At 41.7% G+C, this 25542-nt stretch overlaps 1 protein-coding gene and 1 long non-coding RNA gene across 5 annotated transcripts in view; both read right to left on the reverse strand.

The window, feature by feature from the left end:
- The window catches only part of GLS (glutaminase), a 73929-nt gene that overhangs the window by 20056 nt on the left and 28331 nt on the right, over positions 1 to 25542 (reverse strand). The window contains exons 10-16 of one of the 4 annotated variants that reach the window (XR_014557369.1): positions 22884 to 22950; positions 22137 to 22187; positions 20898 to 21074; positions 19801 to 19932; positions 18888 to 18980; positions 13621 to 14674; positions 11365 to 13287 (exon numbers count right to left, since the gene is read on the reverse strand). Coding sequence is in view for 1 of the 4 variants with exons in the window: in XM_083708758.1 (XP_083564884.1) it covers positions 18888 to 18980; positions 19801 to 19932; positions 20898 to 21074; positions 22137 to 22187; positions 22884 to 22950 (520 nt within the window). In the remaining 3 variants the exon portion in view is untranslated. Of the gene's footprint in view, positions 1 to 11364; positions 13288 to 13620; positions 17434 to 18289; positions 18981 to 19800; positions 19933 to 20897; positions 21075 to 22136; positions 22188 to 22883; positions 22951 to 25542 lie in introns of those variants that run through there. The other 3 variants (XR_014557370.1, XR_014557371.1, XM_083708758.1) reach the window with 3 other exon arrangements.
- Positions 912 to 12884, reverse strand: LOC310833286. The gene is made up of 4 exons (XR_014558618.1): positions 10284 to 12884; positions 7363 to 8932; positions 1356 to 7234; positions 912 to 1288 (listed from the first exon to the last, which is right to left on the reverse strand). It is a non-coding gene; the product is annotated as an uncharacterized lncRNA (long non-coding RNA).

A 25542-nucleotide genomic window follows, 5' to 3' on the forward strand; every position in this document is an offset into this window, starting at 1 on the left:
GAATCAAAATATTTAAGGGGTTGGAAGTCGCAAGTATTTTAGGCTTTCTCGGCCAGGAACAAAAAACAGGATAACTAATTGGGGACATGAGAGTGGTTTGTAAAATTGTGCACCGAGGTCTGTGAAACCCTGCGGAAAATGACAGAGAAGCATATGATGAGCAGGATAGATGGTAAAGAGAGGTTAGAATTTGGGGTTTCCCAAACTTGGGTTTGTTGATGTTTTTGGACTACAGTTCCCATCAACCCTGAACACTGGTCCTGCTAGCTAGGGATGATGGGAGTTGTAGTCCAAAAAAAGAAAAAAAAAGTAAAGCTGGTGACCTGAGTTTGGGAAACCCTGGGTTAGATAAAGAGGTGAGATTTAATAATAATCAAGATTGTTTCCTACTATGCCTACTGAAAATGCAGACTTAACATTAATCTCCACAAAAATGTTTTTCATGTATATTTTAATCACAAAATATGTATTTAAATGCTATGGGTCACAGTCTACGTAGTGCTAAAGGTTATAAGTGTGCAGAACGACTTCTGCTTGGTTGGCAAACCATTCTCTCCTCTCCTCCCCCTGCTCCCCCAAACCTTCTCTGGGTTCCCCCCAAAACCCCCAGAGCAGATTTAGGGGGCCTGCAGGGCACATCTGAGAAGAGGAGAGAGAGGGGCGCAAGTCTTGTTGCGCTTAGCGGACCCGCTTTTGTGTGTGCCAAAAGTTAGTTGAATACCACTCATATTATCTCAGTGCAGGCATTTCTAGGCATATTTTATAAGGAGTAGCAATTTTTTTTAATAAGCGCCCATTTTGGAACATGTTTTGAGTTGAAAACTGTCTTGTAAAATTCAGAGAAGGGCAGAATCTGAAGGATAACTACATTCCAGTTTTTACACTTCCTTAAAAATATGGAAACAGCAAAATTTTCTGTTATGCCCAGTATTCAATGCACTATCATACATAGCACATAGAAGAGAATGAGGTTTTTAAACTGTTCCATATACCTACAAAGAACAAGCCACAGGAAATTGGAGGGGTTAAGCCTGATGATGTTCGGTTGTTCTTGTAAGATCAGAAGAGCCCTGTTAGATGCTATCAAATGCCCTTTTAAAATGTGGGTTGCTCTTGTTCTTGTTTTTATTATGTGCCGTGTAGAATTGTAATTTTATGTTGCGAACTGCCCTGAGACCTGCAGATGTAGGGCGGTGTACAAATTTAAATATTAATAATAATCTGAGTTTTCCCCCCACAAAAAAGAGGTGCCAAAACTCACTGTGAGGCTGTTACAGTAAGTGTCACACTTAAAAAAACAACAACCCAAAAATAGGCGCCAATACTCTCCATGAAGCTGTTCCAGTAAGTGCCACACTTTTTAACAGCAACAAAAGAGGTGCTGGTACTGTGTACCTTTGAGTATCCCCTGGAAAAAAGCACTGATAATAATGATAGATCAGTCCAGTATTTCGTTCACACAGTGGCCAAGCCTAAAAACAGAAACTGGGCAAACAGCACTCTCCCTACTTGTTATTGCAAGTGATTTTCAACGCTGTCATCAAGCAAAAAGAAGTGTCAACATGCCTCAGTCCAATGAAAGTACTCGCATGCGAAGCATCATAGTTCCCACTTGCATTTGCTAATTATTTTAATAATTGGTGGCGGGGAGCTTCAATGCAAACTCAGCGATTTGCATCCCGTTTACACAGTGGGGACAAACATATTTTGAATCACCGCATGGCAAGAAATAGCTGGCATGGCTGTTTGTATTTCAAAATTTATTGGTAATGCTAATGATAATGAGCTGCGCTTTCTAAGTCGCAATTCAAAAGGATCTGCGCTTGTCCTGCATTGTTATTATATATAGTAATATATTTAACTACTGGCAGTTTTAAGATGCGCTCCTGCCACTAAAAGATTTAGAGCAGAGCAGCTCAGTCAAAGCACCTAATCTGGAGACTTTGAAAATAGGACTTTCAAATCAACAATTCAAGCCAGGGTTTTTAAAACTGACCTTCAATGGTTCTACCTGCCTTTACTGGACTGAGCATGCCCTCCCCTCCAGATACGCAAGCAGGTATGTTGGCTATACAGTAGTACCTTTGTTCTCAAACACCTTGGTTCCCAAATGCTGAAAACCCAGAGGTGTTCCGGTTTTTGAATGTTTTTCGGAAGCCGAACATCCGATATGGCTGTCGGCTATTGTTTCCAGGGTGCCTGCACCAATCAGAAGCTGCGCCTTGGTTTTCAAACATTCCAGAATGGATTAAGTCTGGCGCTTTTGTTTTTACTATTTATTTTGCATTTTTGATTTGAGGCTTTTTCAGTTAATTTGTTTTTGTGACTGTATGGAACCCAGTTCAGCTACTGATTGATTGTGTGACTGCGGAAATGGATAAAAGCCCCCCCATCCAAACTATCATCAGTGCAGGTAAGAAAATAATAATAATTTTAATTTTTATCATCTACAATACTGTCTTATTTATTTTATAGAATAGTACATTGATGATTGCTTTCATTTTATGAATCAATGGTCTCGTTAGATAGTTAAATTCATGTTCATTTGCTGTTTTAGGGGTTGTTTTTAAAAATCTGGAACAGATTAATCCGTTTTGCATGACTTTCTATAGGAAAGCGTGCCTTGGTTTTGGAATGCTTTGGTTTTGGAACGGACTTCCGGAACGGATTAAGTTTGAGAACCAAGGCACCTGTGTGAGATTTATATCATCTGAGAAGAATGAGAATTTAATATGGGAAACAGTGGGAACACATGGGGAAAGCCACAGGATGTAATGAGCCTTTAAAAAGGAGACCACAAAATCTACAAGTGTCCTTATCAGCCCTTAATACATTTCTAAACAACGTTAAGTTGGGTTTGGGATTTTGCTTTTAAGGAAATCACACATTCCTCAGCAGGTAAATCTGCTGGTCAAGGGGAAACTGACTAGAAGTCATAAAGCATAGAAGGCAAACAGGCAGGCTTCTTACCTCAAACACCTTCTACTTAAATTGCATTCAGAATTTCAAATCGCCCTCTTTTAAAATGAAAGTTACTGATCTCATACCTATGAAGTGGGTTAAGAATCGGTTCTACAGCGGAGGACTATAAAATTGACACATCAGATTACAAGAGGCAAAACTCAATGCACTGGAAGAGGCAAGTGGAAAGGAAGTACACACCGAAAATATTTGGTTCAGTAAATCTAAATGGAGCAACACATGCAGAGAGTTGATACGATTCGACTACAGGCAGAGATCAAGGAAGTGAACTTTGAAGTATTAAAGTAAGAGAGCTTTCAGAAGAGGCAGAGGAAGATCAGGAAAGTCTGTAGCCTGAATACAGGAGAAGATAACCCAATTCCCGCCAGTGGCATAAAGGAGAAAAAAGATAGTTTCTTGTGAAGTTAACAATGTTAAGGATAAAAGCAGACACTACTAGGAAATAAATGGGGAGTATCACTGACATTTGGGTTTAGAGGTCAGAGCCTTTAACAAAATCCATTCAGAAGAAGTAAGAAGAGACCTCAAGATTTAAGTGTACGTTTGAAGGAAAGGAAAATGCATGAATTGAGTTTGGATGTAAAGACACAAGCCATGGTTTGGGCATCAGGGCTGAACGTTGGGCTCACACATTCCCTTCTCCCCATAGGAACACTGAATTTATTTCCACAATGAATGGTTTAAGTTTGCCATTGTCTCCAGGTCAGGCAAACTCTAGTTTGTGCAAACAATATATTGCCTCCAAACCAAAACTAGAATTCCATTTCAAATTCTGCCTTCCACCTCTGGTTTGGGGTAGACAGTGGTTTCCCCAAACTGTACCCCAAACTTACTCGGTTTGGATGTAATGGCAAACCATGGTTTCCCCAGATTCGGATTAGAAGGTAGGAACCTGAAGGTTGCACGCAACTGTCAACACTAGTGTGACCCATTAAATCAATGGACTTAAGTTAGTAATGTCCATTTGTTTAAATGGGTCTACTCAAGAGGATGATTTTGTGTGATACAGTCCATGAGAACAGAGAAGGAAGTCTAAGGCTCAGCCCTGAGCGCCAAGCCACGGTTTAGCAACCACATCCAAACTGGGCCAAAAAAGTTGACCGTGGTGCAAGCAACAGAGAATGTCCAAGAATTATTGCAAATTTAGAAAGATTCACCATTACATGCACTACCTAAAAAAACCAAGGGAATAAAATTTGTATTTTGTGTGTTCTCCTTTGTTCTTCTCTTTCTTCTCACTGTATTGGAAAGAAAGAATAAATGTCTAATTAATATTGAAATCCAAGCATGACGGCATTTAAAATGCTTTTCATCAAGTATCAAAGGATTAAATCCAGGGAAAAGTTTATTTTAAAAAAAGGTCATTTATTAAAAGAGGACAAAGCGTGTTCTTCTCTTGCAGGTAACAAACACATCTTAAAAAGAAATTAAGAACTGTGGGGAATGAAACTTGGAAAAGTTTGTGTCACATCTACACAGAGAAAACAAAAGTTATCCTTTTTTTAAAGCAGAAGGATATAAGGAAGATGGTAATGGGAGATATATCATCTAGAAATTTTATTATTATAGAAAAATGACACCTGGATGTGTAAATGGGCCCAACATCACTCCAAAAGATTTCTTTAAAATGTGGAAAACTTGGGCAGATTTTCCTGAAAGCAATCAGAAAAAATAAAATGGGCCTCTTTAGTTACTAAAGTTTACTACCTCCTTTTACATAAGATTAGGAAAATTTCAAATGCTTAATATTTGGCAGTATTTTAATCCAACAAACGGCTAGAATATACTATTTTGCAACATCAAGTATATATATATTTAACATCAGGTAAATTTTTCTATACCTCTCAAGAAATTAATGAGAAACTAAGTACACAGGAAAATTGCATGCAGTTAAATCAGTTTTTTAAAAAATCAGTGTTAAGACTATTATTTCAGAGAAATTTTTAACAATGAACTAACTACACCGACAGGTGGAAGTTCAATAGTGTGGGCATGTTAAACATGTGAAAATATTATTGGGGGGGATCTTTTAGATCTCAAAAATCCAAGATCTCAAAGAGTTAAATGGCGAAAGCAGTCTCTGAAGTTCACCATTACAAACTAGAACAAACTTATCTTCAAAACAAGGTAAATAATAAATCATGCCATTCCTACGTTCTCTCGTTTTGGATTTAATGTGTGATTCTGTTAAGATTCTGCACATGCAGTCGACATGGAGCATGCTTGATGACTAAGGAAGGCGTATAACGTGCAAAATTCCTTTACTGTTAAACACAAGAAACTCTTACTGGATTGCTGTGAACCACGTGATCACTGAAGCAGTCTTTTTGTCTGGTGCCTATGTTTGATATGTGGGTCTATTTACTCAATTTTACTTGCAAAGGTTTTACACAATTGCTACCTCCTATTCACATCTAAGATCTTTTTCTGATCCCAGGTAAATCTGGACAGTGTTTCCAGGGTGGCAGCTGAACTTTCAAAAGGATCTTTGTCTAGTGTTGGGAACTGCCATTCCTGGGGACAATGCAACAAATGCCCTTGCGTGTGACACTTTTAGCACACCTATGCAAACATTATGAGCCAGGGGGTGTTCCCCTCCCCCCCAAAAAATACACTTGTTGAAAAGCTCAGAATTTCCTAGTCAAATCTAACACAAGCAAAGGGAAGTTCACCATCACCAAAGCCAATAATTAAATGTTTTTTAAAGTGTTATCAGATGGAATTTTTTGAACTTTTCCGAAGCAAAAATAATAAACCATGCAGATCAGCAACTTTCCGACGAGTTAAAAAAACAAGACCAAAAACCCACAACCCACCACTAAGAAACAGTATTTGAAAACCTGTTCAAAACCAAGGTGAGAGCCCAGTAGAAAAGGCAACTTTTGTTTTGTTTTTTGCTTTTGTATAATATTTTAATAAATATTGTTTAGAACCAGATTTCAGCATTTGGGGATCAGTTGAAAACCCCTAGTTGTTCTCAATGCACGATAATAACTTTTGAAGCCACCAGTTATAAAAGATGAAATCAATTTAGCTATTTTGAAATTTAAAGTGGTAAATCCTTAAGATTGGCTGGACTTTCATCCAATTTGTATATAGCCTGCTTGACTGTTTTATTCAATCCTTTAACCAATAGTATAATTAAAGTTACAACGACAGGTATCTTACCTGTTAGCATGGGAAGGAACACAGATTTATATGTAACTGGAGAAAACCGTGCCACACCAGACTTACGTTGTTCGAGATCTGTGCATCAGGTTTTCAAAGTTATGGACATCTTGACAGCTGAATTAAAACTCTTAAATATATTCATGGATGTCAAACAAACTTTACTAAAGGACAAAATATAACAGGTGTGATTGTGAACTTTAAATGGAAACTGTAGTATTGCTACAGAATTGTGTGAAAAGGTCTAACTGAACTATGAAATATCAAATTTATTTTGCTGCAAGAATCTGTGAAATAAAATGAATGATTGGATGGCTGTCTTTAAAAAGTGGCAAAAAGCAGAAATGTTTTAACTGAATGTTGATGTTTAACCTGGAAATAATGCCCAAATCTTTGTTTTAATTCACTATTGAAATATGATTTTGTACTACCATGTTTGTTTCTTCACACTAGCGTGGTTTTTGTAATCTGGGTTTTGTTGACAAATATGAAATGAAAAATGGGACGCGGGTGGCGCTGTGGTCTAAACCACTGAGCCTAGGGCTTGCCGATCAAAAGGTCGGCAGTTCGAATCCCCGCGACAGGGTGAGCTCCCGTTGCTCGGTCTCAGCTCCTGCCCACCTAGCGGTTCAAAAGCATGTCAAAGTGCAAGTAGATAAATAGATACCACTCCGTCGGGAAGGTAAATGGCGTTTCCATGCGCTGCTCTGGTTCGCCAGAAGTGGCTTAGTCATGCTGGCCACATGATCCGGAAAAACTGTCTGCAGAGCGGACAAACCCCGGCTCCCTCAGCCAGTAAAGTGAGATGAGCGCTGCAACCCCAAAGTCGTCCGCGACTGGACTTAACTGTTAGGGCTCCCTTTACCTTTATGAAATGAAAGCCTTCCAAACTACTCAGTTTTTAACCAGTTGCCCAGTCCACGTAGGTATATGTGCTAAGACATTTAGAATAATTGTTTGTGCAATGCTGGTCTGCAGCTGGACGTTTCAGGGATGGAAAAAAATTAATAAAACTTGCATCCGCAAACTTCAGAGAATCAGCTGAAACGTGAGTACCGCATATCGACTCAAAAAATAATGCTCACTAACCACAATCAGTGGCGTAGCGTGGGGGGGTGCAGGGGGGCCGGCCGCACCGGGCGCAACATCTGGGGGTTAGGGGGTGCAAATTACTTGCCTTGCCCCGGGTGCTGACAACCCACGCTACGCCACTGACCACAATTGTCAGGTACAAGGATCAAATCAGCCTTGAAATAATACACTCCAGGGAAAAGAATGAATTTAGTGTGAAGATGATCCAGAGAAGTACTATGCTGAGTATCTGTTAGCTCAGTCGGTAGAGCATGAGGCTCTTAATCTCAGGGTTGTGGGTTCAAGCTCCACATTGGGCAAGAGATTCCTGCATTGCTGGGGGTTGGACTGGATGACCCTTGGGGTCCCTTCCAACTCTATGATTCTCTTTCTTCTTTTCTGCATGCCACAAAGTTGGCTTTGCAGCACTAACAGCCACAACGAACTTGTAAAATACCGAGCAAATGTGGCAATATTTTTTAAAGGACATTGCTCAAAAATGAGGCAGGAATATTGGGAAGCAACCTCTATTCTCAGGTGCAGATCTAGAGAACAGAAATAAAAATAGATGTTGCATGACAAGCCGAGGATTACCTAGCTTAGTATGCCGTAAATCTACGTTCGAGTTAAGCTGGAGTACTAGGATTTGAGATGATTTAATGCTGTTTGGACTTTAGTTTCTCCTGCTTGTGCCTTACCTATGACTTTGATAATAATTAACCTTAAATAAGGAAAGTGAGCTTTCGGCATCCTCCTAAGGAAGCTAGCATGAAAGGAGGACTGGACAGGAACACCTGACAAGTGTCTTTATTACTTGAAGTATACACAGCTTGTGGACCAGATTCGGGGGAAGAGGGGATCTGCATGACAAAGCTGTTCCCATCATTTAAGGGAAGAGGGAAACCTGTGGATTTGGGATCACCCCAACCACAGAGATCAATACACTTGGTTCTTATATTCTGGTTCTTTATACAGATCTACTAGCACCCAAACAATGACAGGTTGAGTTTTCTTTACCTAGCAAGTTTCGCAGGACACTTTCAATCACCAAATCTACAACTACTTCAAATAATGGCACAGTGAATTCCTCTCTGCAGAGAATACGAGTCACCTAGCTAACTGTGTTTCCCCTCCACTGATTTTGGATCCCCTATAGATGGGACACAAAGTTTGAAGGCTACTTTTTTGTATATGATAATCTGACGCTTACTGGGAGGAGACTTTAGATTTAATATTTATTTCAGATAAACTGCTCGTTATCAAAATCACATACAGAGGTTTTAATGTTGCTCAGTAAAATAATTAAAAATAAACACCACCAAGCACACACTGTGTGTCATATGTTATAGCACAATCCTATACAGTCGTACCTTGGTTGTCGAACGCCCTGGAATTCGTACGTTTTGGCTCCCAAACGCCGCAAACCCGGAAGTGAGTGTTCCAGTTTGTGAACGTTCTTTTGGAACCCGAACATCCGACGGTGCTTCCGCGGCTTCTGATTGGCTGCAGGAGCTTCCTGCAGCCAATCAGAAGCAGCAATTTGGTTTTCAAACATTTTGGAAGTCGAACGGATTTCTGGAACAGATTCCGTTTGACTTCCAAGGTACGACTATACATGTTTACTCAGCAATATGCCCTACAGACTTCAGCGGGGCTTATTCCCTAGTAAGTGGGTATAGAATTGGAATCTCAATGGCATGTACAGTGGTACCTCTGGTTATGAACTTAATTCATTCCTGAGGCCCGTTCTTAAGCTGAAACAGTTCTTACCCTGAGGGCAAAGTTTGCAATCAGGAGCAGCTACTTCCAGGTTAGCGGAGCTCGTAACCAGAATCATTCATAACCAGAGGTACCACGGTAATAATAATAATAATAATAATAATTTATTATTTGTACCCCGCCCATCTGGCTGGGTTTCCCCAGCCACTCTGGGCGGCTTCCATAAAAACCAAAAATAACTAAAATATCACAGATTAAAAACTTCCCTGAACAGGGCTGCCTTAAGATGTCTTCTGAATGTCAGGTAGTTATCGCTTTGACATCTGATGGGAGGGCGTTCCACAGGGCAGGCGCCACTACCGAGAAGGCCCTCTGCCTGGTTCCCTGTAGCTTTGCTTTTCGCAATGAAGGAACCGCCAGAAGGCCCTCGGCGCTGGACCTCAGCGTCCGGGCAGAACGATGGGGGTGGAGACGCTCCTTCAGGTATACTGGGCCGAGGCCATTTAGGGCTTTAAAGGTCAACACCAGCACTTTGAATTGTGCTCGGAAACGTACTGGGAGCCAATGAAGGTCTTTCAAGACCGGTGTTATGTGGTCTCGGCGGCCGCCCCCAGTCACCAGTCTAGCTGCCGCATTCTGGATTAGTTGTAGTTTCTGAGTCACCTTCAAAGGTTGCCCCATGTAGAGCGCATTGCAGTAGTCCAAGCGGGAGATAACTAGAGCATGCACCACTCTGGCGAGACAGTCCGCGGGCAGGTAGGGTCTCAGCCTGCGTACCAGGTGGAGTTGGTAGACAGCTGCCCTGGATACAGAATTGACCTGCGCCTCCATGGACAGCTGTGAGTCCAAAATGACTCCCAGGCTGCGCACCTGGTCCTTCAGGGGCACAGTTACCCTATTCAGGACCAGGGAGTCCTCCACACCAGCCCGCCCCCTGTCCCCCAAAAACAGTACTTCTGTCTTGTCAGGATTCAACCTCAATCCATTAGCCGCCATCCATCCTCCAACCGCCTCCAGGCACTCACACAGGACCTTCACTGCCTTCACTGGTTCTGATTTGAAAGAGAGGTAGAGCTGGGTATCATCTGCATATTGATGGACACCCAGTCCAAACCCCCTGATGATCTCTCCCAGCGGCTTCATATAGATGTTAAAAAGCATGGGGGAGAGGACGGAACCCTGAGGCACCCCACAAGTGAGGGCCCAGGGGTCTGAACACTCATCCCCCACCACCACTTTCTGAACACGGCCCAGGAGGAAGGAGCGAAACCACTGTATAACAGTGCCCCCCAGCTCCCAGCCCCTCAAGACGATCCAGAAGGATGTTATGGTATTATCAAGACCTGGGGGAAAAGCACAAACAACAGTATTTCCAAGAAGTGTGCTTGTTGTTTTGCCTTCCTTGTATTTCCTTGCCATTTCCTTTTACCATTTCCTTTGGCTTCCATTCCATTCTATACATTTTGCATTATTAGTAGTTAGTCACAATAACCAAATCTATAAAGATGCAGCAAGGTGCACAAGATTAAACCCGGGAGAAACCAGTCATTTCTGAATGCAGTTAGCTGTGTCTAACTGTGGCCAATGATTTCAGTGAACTAATTTTTTTTTTTAATTCTCAATTGGCGTTTACAGTCACAATCCCCAGAATTATGTGCATGCACAAAGGCAGAAAAGCTTCTTGAAAATGATTTTGCACAGCAACTCTACCTGCCAAAAAGGCAATTTTTTTGGCTGTTGGGAGCTGCTTTGATAAAAAATAGCAAAGGAAATGTTCATCTGTGTGATCAGTTCTTGCCTACACAAGCATACAGCTTGTAAAGGATATAACATAAGGTATTAGACTAATTAGACACTTGTTTAAGCTCAAAACTGTAAACTGTATGACCTAGTAAGGAAGCATCATTATATAAGTTACATAAACCAAAGTGCCCAGTGCATGAATGTATGGCATTTCTGATAATTTGCAGGGAGGGGTGAGAATCACCTGTTTTTGCCAACTGGTCCTAACTAGCCTTTCACCCACCACCACCCTAAACCAAAGATTTTTCAAACACTCAGGAATGCTTCTTCAGTTAGCACAATGTTCTACATCAGAAATGTGGGTAGTGGCAGCAAATACGGCATGCCGCTGTTTGGATTCAAGCCAACATGTTCCCAAAACACCACACCAAATATAATGTTGCTCTAACAAAAATTGCAGGACTAGACAACGAACAAGAGCTGTTATGCAAAAAAGTTAAAATTACAACTTTAAAATGGAACTAAAAGCTGGCTAGAGCTTATACTGAACTCCCAATACTTCAAATTTATACAGAATGCTATTTTGATTTAAACACAGATTATGGAAAGTGTTTTTTATTCCTAGTTTCAAATCATGGATCTAGTTGCTTTTGAAAAGGAACAAAAAAATACAAACTGAGGAGCTCAAAATAAAATTTATTATGATACAAAAGTGTATGTGCTGGAGATACATAAATAGCATACAATGCAAATGAAAAAAAATAGGACACATGACATATCACTTCAACTGAAGCAAAAGCATACAGCACATGCCAAAGCAAAATCTAAATGCATTTACATTTCCAAAGGAGCATTAATGATGCCAACAAAAAAGGAAAAGGGAAAAGAAATACGACAAGTAAAATGCTTGAATATCAAGAACTGTTATTGCCGTGAACACAAATGTACATTAAGCTTTATTAAGAATATTTAGACAAAAGCATGCTAATATTCTATCAGCTTTTAATAACATATTCATGGTCTTGCTCATCTGACAAATTCCCCACTGGAATGTAGCCACTGCTCTGTTCAACCAATAAGCTGAGTTCACATCCTTTTTCTTAAGGTCATATAGAGCATTTTCATACACGAGGTGCTTCAGATGGTGTTGAACTTGAATGCAAAACCTACATTCGCCAGAATGTTCATTCATATTACATTTTCTTTTGTAGAGATGCTCGCATGGCTGGTTTTGTTTCACTTTCTGTGAACGCTGGGCTTGTCGTTACACACAAATCAGAAATAAATTTCAAATAATGAACGCTGGTCAAAGCAAAGCAGCTGGTTTAGCCAGCCAGAGTTTAAAAATTTTAAATCAAGGTCTCCATTTCATACTTTATGACAAGCCAGGATTAATAGAAAGTGAAATCAAATGCTGTAGAGGAGAACACACAGACCTGAGGCTTGAGCTTGTTTCAGCTCATGCACATAGCAGTGAGGCACGTATGAAAGGTTTTGGACAGTTGAGGTTGCTCATTCATATTGGTCCAGGCATTATGGATTGCAACCAAAGAAGTCATCTCTTTTGCACAAGTCCCTTCTCTCTTCCTATGTCATTTCCCCCCACCCCTCCAAACTCTGGAGTATTGCAGAGAGGAGAGGGAGGGGAACTTTCATTGCACAAGCAGAAATTATTGCACGGACAGGACAACTTTGTGGAGTACAACCGTAAGTTAGTAAAGGAAAGAGCTTAAATTGCTTTAAACTTAAATGCATTGAACCAATTATAGGGGCATGCAAAGGACACCAAAAGGACGCCAAAGACCAGCAAATATTTTGTAATTAACTGAAACCAACAGCCCAGATAAGTCGTAACAGCGCTGATGGGTCAGGGAAGTGTTACCTCCATCACAAAGTGATGAAACCCATTCCCTGAGCATCACTTTCCATACCACATAAATTAATGGTCTCACATGAGCCATCCTCCAGGCTAAACCTTGTGTAGGCGCAACTTTCTGAAAGTGTGAGGCCAATATACCCAAGGAAACAGGGAGAAAAATATGCACAGGAGTGGAGGATTACAGAGGCTAACACAAGTCCATGCTTCATCCTCTCTCCTCAGGAAGCATCCAGCGCCACAGAAATTTAAAGAGGACAGAACTGTTGTTATTATTATTAATTGCCACTCTCCGTTTTAGGGCAAGCCATGACAAGGTAGCTTATAACAGATGTGTAAACATAAAACAGTTGAATGCAAAAAAACCCAACAACCCCATAACTAAACAGCAGAAAATAAAATTATAGGCAGCCAGCAATATAGGGGGCAATCAAGAAGCCCAGCAGAATAAAAAACACCATCAGAGTTTGCTTAAAGACCTCAAGGGAAGGGGCCAAGCAGAATTCTCAGGAAAGGGAATTATTTGAATACGGGGGCCGCTACTAACAAGGCCTTGTCCCTGATACTCACTGACCTTGATCAGCATTAGTGGTAGGCCAGGAAGCAGGACCTGTGAGATCAATCTTAGGACCCAGGGAGATTCATGTAAGATATAGGAGGTCCTTCAAATAACATTTAAACTACGCCTCAAAACAAATGGATAACCAATGTAAAATTGGTATAACGAACTGCCTAGCCCAGGGGTCTGCAACCTTTAAGACAAAAAGAGCCACTTGGACCCGTTTCCGAAGGAAAAAAAACTGGGAGCCGCAAAACCATTGCGACATTTAAAACAAATATATCTCCGGAGCCGCGATCTGACAGCGGGTGGGAAGGTGACGGGATGGTGCGTGACTAACACACGCACTGCCCCCATGCAACGTCACAGCCAGTACTGCGCCTGCCACAGTGGGGAGTGTCGGGGCGCACAATGCGCCTCCTCCCCTCGCTAGTATCCGCCCCGGAGCCGCGGCAAAGGTGTAAAAGAGCCACATGCGGCTCCAGAGCCGCGGGTTGCAGACCCCTGGCCTAGCCCCTACAAGTATTCTAGTGCCTGAATTTTGCACCAGCTGAAGATACCAGATTGTCTTCAATAGGCCACCCTACCAATAGGAATGTGACGAGTAACACCTTCCAGTCCAAATACAATTATTCAGGTCATCCCAATCACAACAATACAGGAGACTCTGAGTGCCACATTCCACACTCCCAACAGTTGTGCCGATTTATCATTCCAGACCCCATAGAATTTTTGAATGCTTTTTGTTTTTGGTTTATTTCATCTCCTGTGCTCTTCTTTTTAAAGCTTTAAGAGCACATCCCTGGCTTAGTGCATGGTCCTTTTTATTGTTGCTCAGGTTCATCAGTCACCGCCCACATCTCCCATACAATGAAGACACCCATGTTTGTCTGAGGGGTTGTTTGGATATTTTCCTTCCTTGGGATCAACTGGTGGTGGGTCTTCAGATTGCAACTCTCTCCTCTTTTAGAGAAGATTTCATGTTCAGAAAACTGCAGGGGCCTCCTAATTCATTCAGGAGGATGGCAGATACACAGAACACCCATCCCTTAATTAGAGATGCTGCCTCTCTCCCTTGCCCTCCATTCCCACTCAAAGGTTTGAATGTCCCTTATCTAGGACAGGGACAGCATTATTTCACTCTTGTGTGATTCACCAACATGTTTTAAACTCACAAAGACAGACTTCATAGTCCAGATCTCCTAGCAGGTTAGGAATAATCAATGTGCATTAAAAAGTTAGCCAGTGATTACATTGAGAAGTACCGTACAAAATCAGACTCGCATCCACTTAATCCAGCATTCTTTTCAGGAATCCCAGCAGCCCAAAGGTGCTAAGTGGTACACAAGTGGATCATGGTCTACTTTCTTCATTGCTGGTTCTAGATCAAAGATGTAGGTTGCTTCCACACTAACCCTTTCCTCTGGGGTGGACGTCTCTTGTTCATTCAATTTTTGCAAGGAATCGGCACAACGCTGTTGTTAAATCATTGCAATCTAGTGTTTTGTGTTATCCTTCTGTGCTTTTCCCAGACCTGATTTGTTGTGGGGGTTTTGCTGTAAAATGCAATTGCAGCAACATCCTGTCAGTTGTGTATGAGCAATTAACTATTAGGACTTCTTAGGGGAACTGTACCTTTCACGTGAAAGCTTCCTGTTTCAGACCGTTTTATTGCTTCCCCAAGTCAGCCGGTGGGGATAAACTGCCCTTTATTTAAACCCCTCCCCCCCTTTTAAGGGAGAGGTAGTGCTGGATACCTAATCTCCTCTGAGTGCCATTGTTGTATTTACTGGGAGGGAGAGCTGGTGGTGAGGTTAGTGTTTTCAGGTACATTGCCAGAACCAATCCTGTATACTGGAACTGGTGCACTCACAAAGTGCTGATCCCTGACCCCCTCTCTTTTCACAGAAAGCGCAGCAATGTCACTGACTGCACTTCTGTCCCCCACAAAAGGGAGTGAGGGAGGAAAGAGGTGTTGCTTTCCATTATTACTTTTTATCCCTTCTTTTATTTCATTATAGTGAAGCAGCACAGACTTAAATTGACACACGCCAGGAACAGAAGCTAACTAAATAAAGGGTAATTCCTCACCGCTCTTTCAGCCACAAGGATCACAGAAGCAATGAAGCAGGTTGAGCTTCTGAACAGGAAGCTTTTAATTAACATTAGAAAGGGCAGTTGTTGAGTGTAAATTTCCTGTGAGCAGACATTCTAAGAAGATATTGGTCAAGGGGAAACAGGGTTGCTAATTACATAGGAAGTTGAAGTGTATCAAGTCAGACCACCAGCTCATCCACCTCACTACAGCCAAACTTTACAGTGACTGGCAACAACTCTCTAGGAGTTTCATACAAAACCTCCAGATCTACCTGGAGGTACCAGGATTTGAACCTGGCCGATTCTGCATGTAAAAATGTGCAGACTACCACAAAGTTCCTTCCCCTTGCTATGTTAAAACTGGAGGTTCTGAAAAGCATTTAATACCACTTTCAGCGAACGACAGAAAAGCAATGCCTCCGTGTGTTAAAGGGCTCTCAAATGTGAAATGGTTTCTTTCTTATTGCACCTATTGTTATTTATTTCTGGCAGAATCTAGAGTAATATATATGTTATAATATATATGGAGTGTGTGTCTCTCAACCATTGGTTCTATCATTTTTCAGAAGTCAAAGGCACAACGCAAGCATGGTGTCCTAATATGCTGCTATTAGAAGATTAACTTGAACTTATCAATACTACTCTATACTTTGGTATATTTCAATATTCAATATATTTAAGAGTTGTTTAAACTAGGTTTCTACATATTGTTACATAACGACTGATACAAAGAATCCTATCACCTCCATTCATTTTCAGCCTTTTCCAATGTTGCACAAGTTGAATGAATGACTTTGCATATATTTGCTTGAACTGAAAGCAAATGAACCTGCTTCCAAATGTTTAGGATTAAGATACTAAAAGACACACAGAGAGAAAAATCTAACAGAGGATTTGTTTAACAATCTGTTAAAATCTAAGCAAATTGTGACAACAGTAAAATTTATCCACTTATAAAAAATATATGATTCGGGTATTATTATTTTCTACATCTATTGTTCCAATTTTCTTTTGTAGCCAATATACCTTTGTGTTTTGCTACACTGCAAATTTTCTGTATTTTTTAAAAAAATACCCCATGAAATTCCCTTTTGAATTCATTCCTTAAGCATAATACAATTGCAAGTATAGGCCACACACATTTTCGTGCTTTATTTCCACTTGCTGTCTGAAAAAGCGATTAAAAGGAATCTGCATAAAACCAGATACTAATCTTTGGTATCTCGGAGCAGTTATTTACAAAACACTGAAAACAAAACTAGCTTCTCTGGAACTGTGCGATCTAGAAAAACGGGAGCATGTTTAAAGACGAAAACCAACTCTCTCTGAAACTAGAGCCCATTTCTTTAGTTTTGCTCTCCTCGACCTTCCATTCTATACACTACAGTGGTGGAGATGTCCTCGTTTGCCTCGGGTGACACTTTTTTCCACACAGTCTCTTTTAATGCAAGTTCGTGCTGAAGGCTCTCATAGTCCAGCGGTCCATAGGAATGCTAGTTGTTCAAGCAACACACATTATTTGTTAGATTACCGGTGCGGGGGAAACATTCTAGCATTATTGATATTTAGCAATTAGCGTTAAGCCAGCTCTTAGCACTGACTTTCCGCTACCTCTTGACATGGTTATGCATTCAGTTTTGAGACAGTTAAGGGGATTTCTGCAATGCAGAAGGTTGAGGGGGAGGGAAGGCAAGAGCCACTCCTCCAACCAGCTTCATTCACTATACGGGAAGTTGGGGATATTCAGAAGGCCCAATTCTTGGATTCGGGGGTTCGCTTTCCTTCTTCAGCTATCCCATCCCCATAAGGCTTCACACACTGCTGCTCCCCGGCCTTGGAGCTGCAGGTGGGCAGAGGGTCACTCCCACAATAGCATGGCGATCCTAGCCATGGGTCTGTTTGACCTGGCCAAAAATCGTAGTCCCTCCCCCCCCCATATCAAAACTGTGCCCCCCCAAGTACTCTGTGAGACCTAAGAGCTATAGCCAGAAGAGGAAGATTGGATAACCGTCTCTCCAAACCATCCGGTATAGTTAGGAGAAAAAATAAATGGGAAGCTTCCTTCCTTTTTCTAGCAATTCTTAATGCAGCCAACAGAGCACCAAACACTGCAAAAGGCAGTTCACAACTGCTACCCTGAGCACCAAGAATAACAAAGGATTTTTTTTCGCATCTATACTGCAAACATGTACACGGAGACTTGACTATACAGTGGTGCCTCGCAAGACGAAAAGAATCTGTCCCGCGATTCTCTTCATCTAGCGGTTTTTTATCTTGCGAAGCAAGCCCATTGACGGCTTAGCGGATTAGCACTATTAGCAGCTTAGCGACTTTTAGCGGCTTATCAGCTTAGCGGATAAGCAGATAAGCGGCTTAGCGGCTTAGAAAAAGGGGGAAAAATCAACCCTGGCGATCAATGGGGTGACAGATGTCGCAGCCAGATCGCCCTCACATCAACATTGGAAATCAGAAACCATGCCCAGCATAAATGATTGGCAGGTTAAAATGGTAAATTACGCTGAGCTTGATAGATTAACAGCTAGAATACGAGATCTAGATGAACAGAAATTTCAGCAAAATTGGAGTAAATTTTGGAAATATATTGGACAAAACTTATAAAGTGAACTGGCGGGGATAGAACAACTCTATCAGCGACGGATTATAAGATCAAAAATCATATACGTAAGGGAGGAAAATATTCGATACTTACCAAAAGGGTGGAGGGGCCCAGGGCCCAGTAGAGCCCAACAGAATATGATTTTTTTATTATGGTTTTTTACGTTGTATAATTTAAGGAAGAGAACACTGTTGTATATATATTTTTTTGTTGTATTTGTTTTATTTTTACCTGTCTTTATATAACTTGAATAAAAATGTATTAAAAAAAAAAAAGAAAGAAAAAGGGGAAAAAAGGGGGGAAAGTCGGAAAAACTCGCAAGACATTTCGTCTTGCGAAGCAAGCCCATAGGGAAATTCGTTTTGTGAAGCGCCTACAAAACGGAAAACCCTTTCGTCTAGCGGGTTTTTCGTCTTGCGAGGCATTCGTCTTGCGGGGCATCACTGTACAGTGGTACCCCGGTTGTCAAACGTAACCTGTTCCGGAAGACCATTCGACTTCCAAAACGTTTGACAACTGAGGTGGCAAAAGGTGGTCGGCAAATTCAATTGAGAAAATTGAGAAGCACGCCTCGGAAGCCGTTTGACTTCCAAGGCATGTTTGAAAACTGAAGCATTCACTTCTGGGTTTTCGGTGTTTGGAAATCAAAATGTTCGGCTTCTGAGACACTCGAAAACCAAGGTACCACTGTACTTTGGAAGGCATGCCAATGTTGCTCCATAGTTAATTGGCCCAAGATGACTTTAGATCTTTATATAAATGACGGCCTTGCTTGAGGCTGGCTTGAATATTCTAAACCAAACCAAGGCATGCTAAAAGCAACAGCAAAACCTAGTGTGCTACCAGGTGCCAAGTTACTAACAGAGTAGGCAAAATGGCAAAAACACAACATCTGGCACTAAGCTCCACTTATGGCAATTAGGTAAACTGAACTTGAACCACTAGAATTTACATATTGATGCAATACATGTCATTGATCGATCTTATTTTGGAAAAGGAGAAACCTAGTAAATACACAATACACACTAATAATCTGAAATACCTTTCCTACTTACCCGCTGATCACCACCTTCCCTGCGAGGATCAAGCTTCTTCGCAAAGTGCCTCAAATTATCGTAATTATGGAAATTGCACAAAGATACCAGTTCCTGCAATGGTCAGAACATCACATTGTTCTATGTGCAAACCAGCAAAGTTTATAGGTTTCTATGCTTTACACATTTAGTCTGTTATTATCCGATTACATAGCTAACTGGATTCCATTAGAAAAGCTCACTGGTTGATATGAATTTTGCAATAATAATAATAATCTAAAATTGGTTTGAAATATTGTTGAAACTTATGGATTCGTAGGTGAACAGAAAGCAAAGAACCAGCATTTTTGGCAGCCAACAATATGTGAACTGCTAGACTGAAACAGATAAGTGCATTTTGGAAGACTTTTTTCACCTGCAAAATGTACTCCCTCTTTGCAGCTGCAGCTTAAAGCTGCAGATTTAGCATCATTTTTGTTTAACAGGTAGCCTCAGTGACATCATGATATAACACTGACCAGCTGCTTTTTGGAGCTCTATTATTCAGAAGACAGCTGACTATTTTCTCAAAATACCATGCAAATTGCAGCCAAATGGGGCAAGGAACAAACAGTTACAAGCCGGATGAGACGGGTGTGGCTCTGGCAAACATCTGGGAGCCCTGAATATCTTCTTTCACATTGAAATAATGTACACGCCTTAGTATCTGGCTCAGCCCTAACATGAACCACCGTTCATGCTGGAATCTGAAAAAGGTTTTTCCAGATGACATTTTCCAAGCACTTGCAAAAACCAATTCTGCAGAGCAAGTACAGCTTTGCTTGCCCATCTGTTAGATTATGACGAAATTAGAGGTGGGCATGAAAACGGAAAGTCTAATAAAATTCTGATGCAAACCAAAGAAAATATGCAAGTGAGAAGGCATGCTGCTTACGTGACAAAAGTGTATCCCCTTAACGCTGTTGCCCATCTTGTCCAGAGGAGGGGACCAGCACATCATGCCCATAACATTGGGAACAACCAGCAGAATGCCACCAGCAACCCCTGATTTTGCAGGAAGACCAACCTAGATTAAAGGGAACAACAGGAAGGCTTACACTGAAGGATTTAAAATATATTTAAAAATTAAGAACTTAAAAGATATCAGAATTTAAATGTTTGGTGGCCATCCATAACTGAAGTAGTCCTAAAGACAGCTTTTCAGGATTGACTTATTGGTGTCAACTCATGTCCCAGGTATTATTTAGTTGGTGCACTCATACAGGTAAGCTCGGAGTTTGCCATTATGACAGATACAACTTGGGCCTCCAAAAGACGAAGTGCCTTTGCCTAGCTGCAGCTGTGACCACTGCTGGATAGGGACAGTATTACTATGGTGACCTAGGCTGCCATAATCTCCTGGTTGAGCTACTGCGGTGTGTTGTTACATGTGAAACAGTCTCCAAAGACTGACTGGAAGCTTCAATTCAGAACATCAACTAGAACAGTTCATTAAGACCACGATCACACCTGCTTTTAAAAGAATTTCATGAAAGAATTGGACCCTGAAACAAACAGGCAAAGTCCCAAACAGTTTGAGATTCAGTATCAGTGTCCCCATACTCTTAATTCCAACGCCCTTGTCAGAGTGCGCCTGCCATCAGAAGGGAAGCATCTGCCAACCAGGTATGTAATGACCTCCCCATGGATGTTTGCGTGGTGTCAACTTCGCTAAACCTTTTGTTCTCACCTACTTATTTTATTTATTTAAATAACACTCTGCTGTGTTATTTATTTATTTATTTGCTATTTGAACTACAGCTTTTACCGTTAGCTTTGTTTTATTGAGTTGTATTTTCAACTTTGTGTCTTGTCACTTTATATTGTTATGAACTGAATCAGTTTTGATGGAAGGCAGCATATAAACATTTTAGATAAAATAACATTAAGTAAATGCTTAAAATTGCTACTTTAGAGAGTGAATGATACCGCTTAGCCTAAATGTTTCCTATTGGCGTGTCTACTAAATGCTAGTTTGAAAATGCTACTTACGTGGAAGGCAAACTGTCCTGAGAAGTCATACATGCCACAGGAGTGCATTAAACTTAGAGTGTTCCGAACGGCTTCTGGGCTCAGTACCCTCTCGCCAGTGATTGGGCAAAACCCTCCATTAGCCAATGTTGCTGCCATTACACTGGCCGATTCGCAAGTCACTTCTATGGAACACAGCTTAAGAAAGGTGGGGAGTGAGAGTAGGAACAGTTACAAACTATGACACACAAGTGGTATACTGCGTAAGTAAACAGATTAAAAGACTGCCTTACAAAAACTAGATCCAGCTATAGACTGCAGCTTATGGAACGAGCTGTCAGCAGATTAGGAAGGAAAGCCAAAGAGCTGCGTGTCTTCATTCCATTTGTCTGCAGTCGGCGCTTCTATGGGATGATGCCGCAGCGACCCCCTTCTCCGCTTCTGGGTCCCTCTGTTGTGGAAGTGCCGACTGCAGGAAAACGGAATGGCAGGTGCACGGCTCTTTGGGCTCCCTGGCTCCAGCTGCCCGCCTGCGTTGCTGAGCCCGCCCCGCTCTGGGAAGGAGGCAGGATGGAAGCGGAAGGAATGGGGAGCCCGGCTATGGCAACCAGGACGATCCGGAGGAAGCAGTAGGCAAAGCACAGGGCTCGTGGCACACTGCTCTGGGCTGCAGGCAGCTCCCTCATTTGCCACCATTTGCTCTTGAGCTGGTGCTTTGCGCCAGACGGTAGGAGGCGCACCTCTCGAGTCTGGGAGAGCAGAGGGTGCCGAGGGACCGGGGCGAGGGAGCGTGGGCCTGGCATGCGTTGTGGGGAGAAAACACTGGGTCCCTCTGCTGCTGTTGCGCTGCGCTGAGCAACAAAACAGAAGTGCACACCCAGAGTACGTTCGCAATCTAAAAAATAATACGCAAACCAGAACACTCATTTCCGGTTTTGAAGTGTTCGTAATCCAAAAAGTTCGTTGGCTAGGCTGTTTGTAACCTGAGATACCACTGTAATAGGAATCCACTGCTAAGATAACTTACTCTAACTTCCATAGATTAAAGCTACAATAACAATTTAAAGATAGTTTGATATTGGGGTACAGCATTTTTATTGTCTTTATGAAATATGCAAAAGTAAGTTAGTTAAGTATTGCAGTATAGTTAACTGTTGACCCCAGTTTTGAGATTTTTGTCAACGTTACACTTGCCCAATTATTTCTGTAGCTTTTTACATTTCCCTTTCAGGATTATAGACATGAGGTTCAGATAATTACCTGGAAGTAGAAGTCCAATATGCCAACCATATCTGTGCCTTCTGGAAAACACTAGAAAAAATAGCAGAGGATTTTAGTACACAAGCTAGGCCATGAGGTTTCACAGATATGGAGGTGGTATCATGACATCACAGCCAAAAGCCCATTAGAGGTAGTTTTTGCTGACAGAACAGGCTGTTTGTGACTTCATATTTGTAGAGGAATAGGTACATCTGACAAGAATGCGGAAGTGCAAGTGACTTCTATTTATTGCTGTTTATCAGATATGCAAGAGCCACTTTGGACACCATCTTGTGGAAAAGTGGCATACAAATAAACAAGTCCGTTAAGTGTGCTTCCAGACAGCAGAAACTGCTGCTTTACCTTGCATGCACCCTTTGGTGAATCACCATTATATCCTATACATATTATGCATATAGTCACACCTTGGCTCCCAAACACCTAAGTTTTGGAATGTTTCGGCTCCCAAACGCCAAAAACCTGGAAGTAACTGCTCCTGTTTTCGAACAATTTTTGGAAGCCAAATGGCTTCCGGGGAGTTATTTTTTTCTTTTTTCCTCCATTGACTTTGCCGACTGAGCTTTGATCCTCGGTTGTCGAACATTTTGGAAGTCGAACTGTCTTCTGGAACAGATTACGTTTGACAACTGAGGTTTGACTGTATGTGAAAGGCTGTTCTGTGGTAGTTTGCTTAGTACATGGCCTGAAAAGTGAAGAAACTGGTGGCTGTGTAATCCTCCAACATACCTTTTTCTCTTTCAGATAGTAACCTATTGCAAAGTTGCGATCTCCACTCTCTCTTTCAGACTGGAACCTAGTGTGAGGAAATATGAAAATGCACCTTAAGACCAGGACACTTATTAACAGTACTGAAAGCTTCTGACTAGGATACAACTTTTTTAAAAACACCATAATATTCATTTAGCAAGACAGAATTAATTTCTGTATACTGATGACATTTTGTTAATAATAATAATAATAATAATAATAATAATAATAATTTATTATTTGTACCCCGCCCATCTGGCTGGGTTTCCCCAGCCACTCTGGGCGGCTTCCAACAGAGATAAAAAATACACTAAAATGTCACATATTAAAAACTTCCCTGAACAGGGCTGCCTTCAGAATGTCAGGTAGTTGTCCATCGCCTTGACATCCGATGGGAGGGCATTCCACAGGGCGGGCGCCACCACCGAGAAGGCCCTCTGCCTGGTTCCCTGCAATGTTCCCTGTTAATGTTGATAGTTCTGCTACCTTCTTTAAGAGAGAGGCTTAAGTGCCTACATCAATGGTTGCCGACTCATGGGTGCCTCTCCCGTGGTGTCTGCGAAAGGTCTTTGTCTTTAATCCCTTAAAAAGCCACACTGAGCATAGTGATGTTTGGTGTACACGACTTTTTTCCACTGATGGGGAGGAGGGGGAGCACGCCTGTGCCTTTTTGTGGTCCTGTCTTTTTTTCCCTTTTCTTTTGGATGTGGCAGCCCCCAGGAAATTTTTAAAAAATCCAAATGTGCCTGTCCACTGGCCCAAAAAATGTCAGCTACCCAATCTACAGCTTTAGCAAGACACAAGCTTAGTTTAAACTTAGTTTAAAATCAAATTAGTGTCATAGGGCATTACTGGCCAAAACAACAACAAAGGCTGCCTATTGAGCATTTCTCCATTGTCCAATTTGAATAAATTTTCAGTAAAACTGCAAATTATTAAATAAGGAAACTAGGAAGGGTCGTAAAATACGGTCAGTGCAAACCTATGCATGTTTCATTGCATATATTGGATGAGCAAGGGAGTGGCAACCTGCAGTTCCCATATAATGTAGCTCAGTGGGTACAGCATGAGACTCTTAATCTCAGGGTTGTGGGTTTGAGTCCCATGTTGGGCAAAAGATTCCAGCATTGAAGGGTTGGACTAAATAGCCCTCGTGTTTTTTTCCAACTCTGATCATGCACCTTTCTATGAACTTTGAAGCTAGGCCAGGCTTTAACTGGTACAGCAGGCTGCTTCCTGGCAAGCCATCAATGGATGCCAATTCTACCAGCACTCTAGAATCTGCACTGGCTTCATATTGCTTTTGAAACACAGTTCAAGATGCTACCCCTCCCTCCATAACTTTTACAAAGCTATTAACAGTTTGGTTTGAGCATCTCCAAAGCAGACAGTTCCTTGAGCCAGACCACATAACATCATGAGTCAAGTATAGACTGCAAAAGACACAGAGAAGCATTCACTCAGGGACGGCTGAACTACAGCAATCCAGCTCTTTCCATAGAAGATGCTCCAATGCCAAAACATCGTTCAGCAGCTTTTAAGATCTGTTTATTCTGGTTGACTTTTGTTGGCTGAAACGAAGGCAATGAAGCAATGGAATTTTAGAATGTCCTTTTTTTCCCTGAGCGTATTTTAATCAGGATTTCATAATCTTATTTGCTAGTGGCAATGTCCTTCTGCAGTCCAGTGAACACTCCCTGTGCTTTCGCAAAATGTCCTGCTCGTGGCAAAAACTCTTTCTCCTTTCACCGTCAAAAATGCTTTCCCTCCTGGCACGTTGAGCTGCTGAGAAAAAACAGCCGCTGCATCCAGCAGAACCGGATGGAAAAAGGAACAGTACTGCCCGCCTTTCTCGTGGAGAAAAGGGGTGGTGGTGGTCTCTTTCCTTTTCTGCTCAGTTATTGCAGAGGGAACCTTCCACCCAACTCTGCAGTTGAAAAACCACCTACCGTATTTTTCGCTCTATAACACGCACCCGACCATAACACACACATAGTTTTTAGAGGAGGAAAATCCGTAGGCATGCCACCCGTAGGCATTTCCTCCATAACACGCACAGACATTTCCCCTTACTTTCTAGGAGGAAAAAAGTGAGTGTTATGGTGCAAAAAATACGGTATTTCCCTCCACAATAATATGGAGAGAACTAGTTTTTGTACTGCAGTTGGGCATGCCCTGCTACTGCTCCCCACAAAAAAAGAAAAATCCTAAAAAAAGAAAAAGAAATATATTTTCTTCTCTCAAGAGAGCTTGGAAGAAGTGGAGTTTTGGAGGCGGCAACAGTACTGAGGCACTGCTGGTGCTTTTCCCAAAAGCCAAACTTATAAAGGAGAAATTGCCTCCCTGAGCCTTTGCAGGAATCACATCTCCTTTTCCTTAAGTGCTACAGGACTCAGAAAAGGGAATGTTTGGTGAGGACAAGCATAAATAATGCTCCATTTGAATAAACCAACACTTGTTTGAACTACAGTGGAACCTCGGTTTTCGAGGGTCTCCAAAGCCGAACATTTCAGTTTTCGAACACCGAAAACCTGGAAGTAATTGCTTTCATTTTCGAACATGCCTTGGAAATTGAACGGCTTCCACCGAGGGTTTTTCGATTTTCTCCATTGAAATTGCCGACTGCCCATTGTGACTC

This window comes from Podarcis gaigeae, assembly GCF_964106915.1.
Source record: "Podarcis gaigeae genome assembly, chromosome: 1".
NCBI classification, from domain to species: domain Eukaryota; kingdom Metazoa; phylum Chordata; class Lepidosauria; order Squamata; family Lacertidae; genus Podarcis; species Podarcis gaigeae.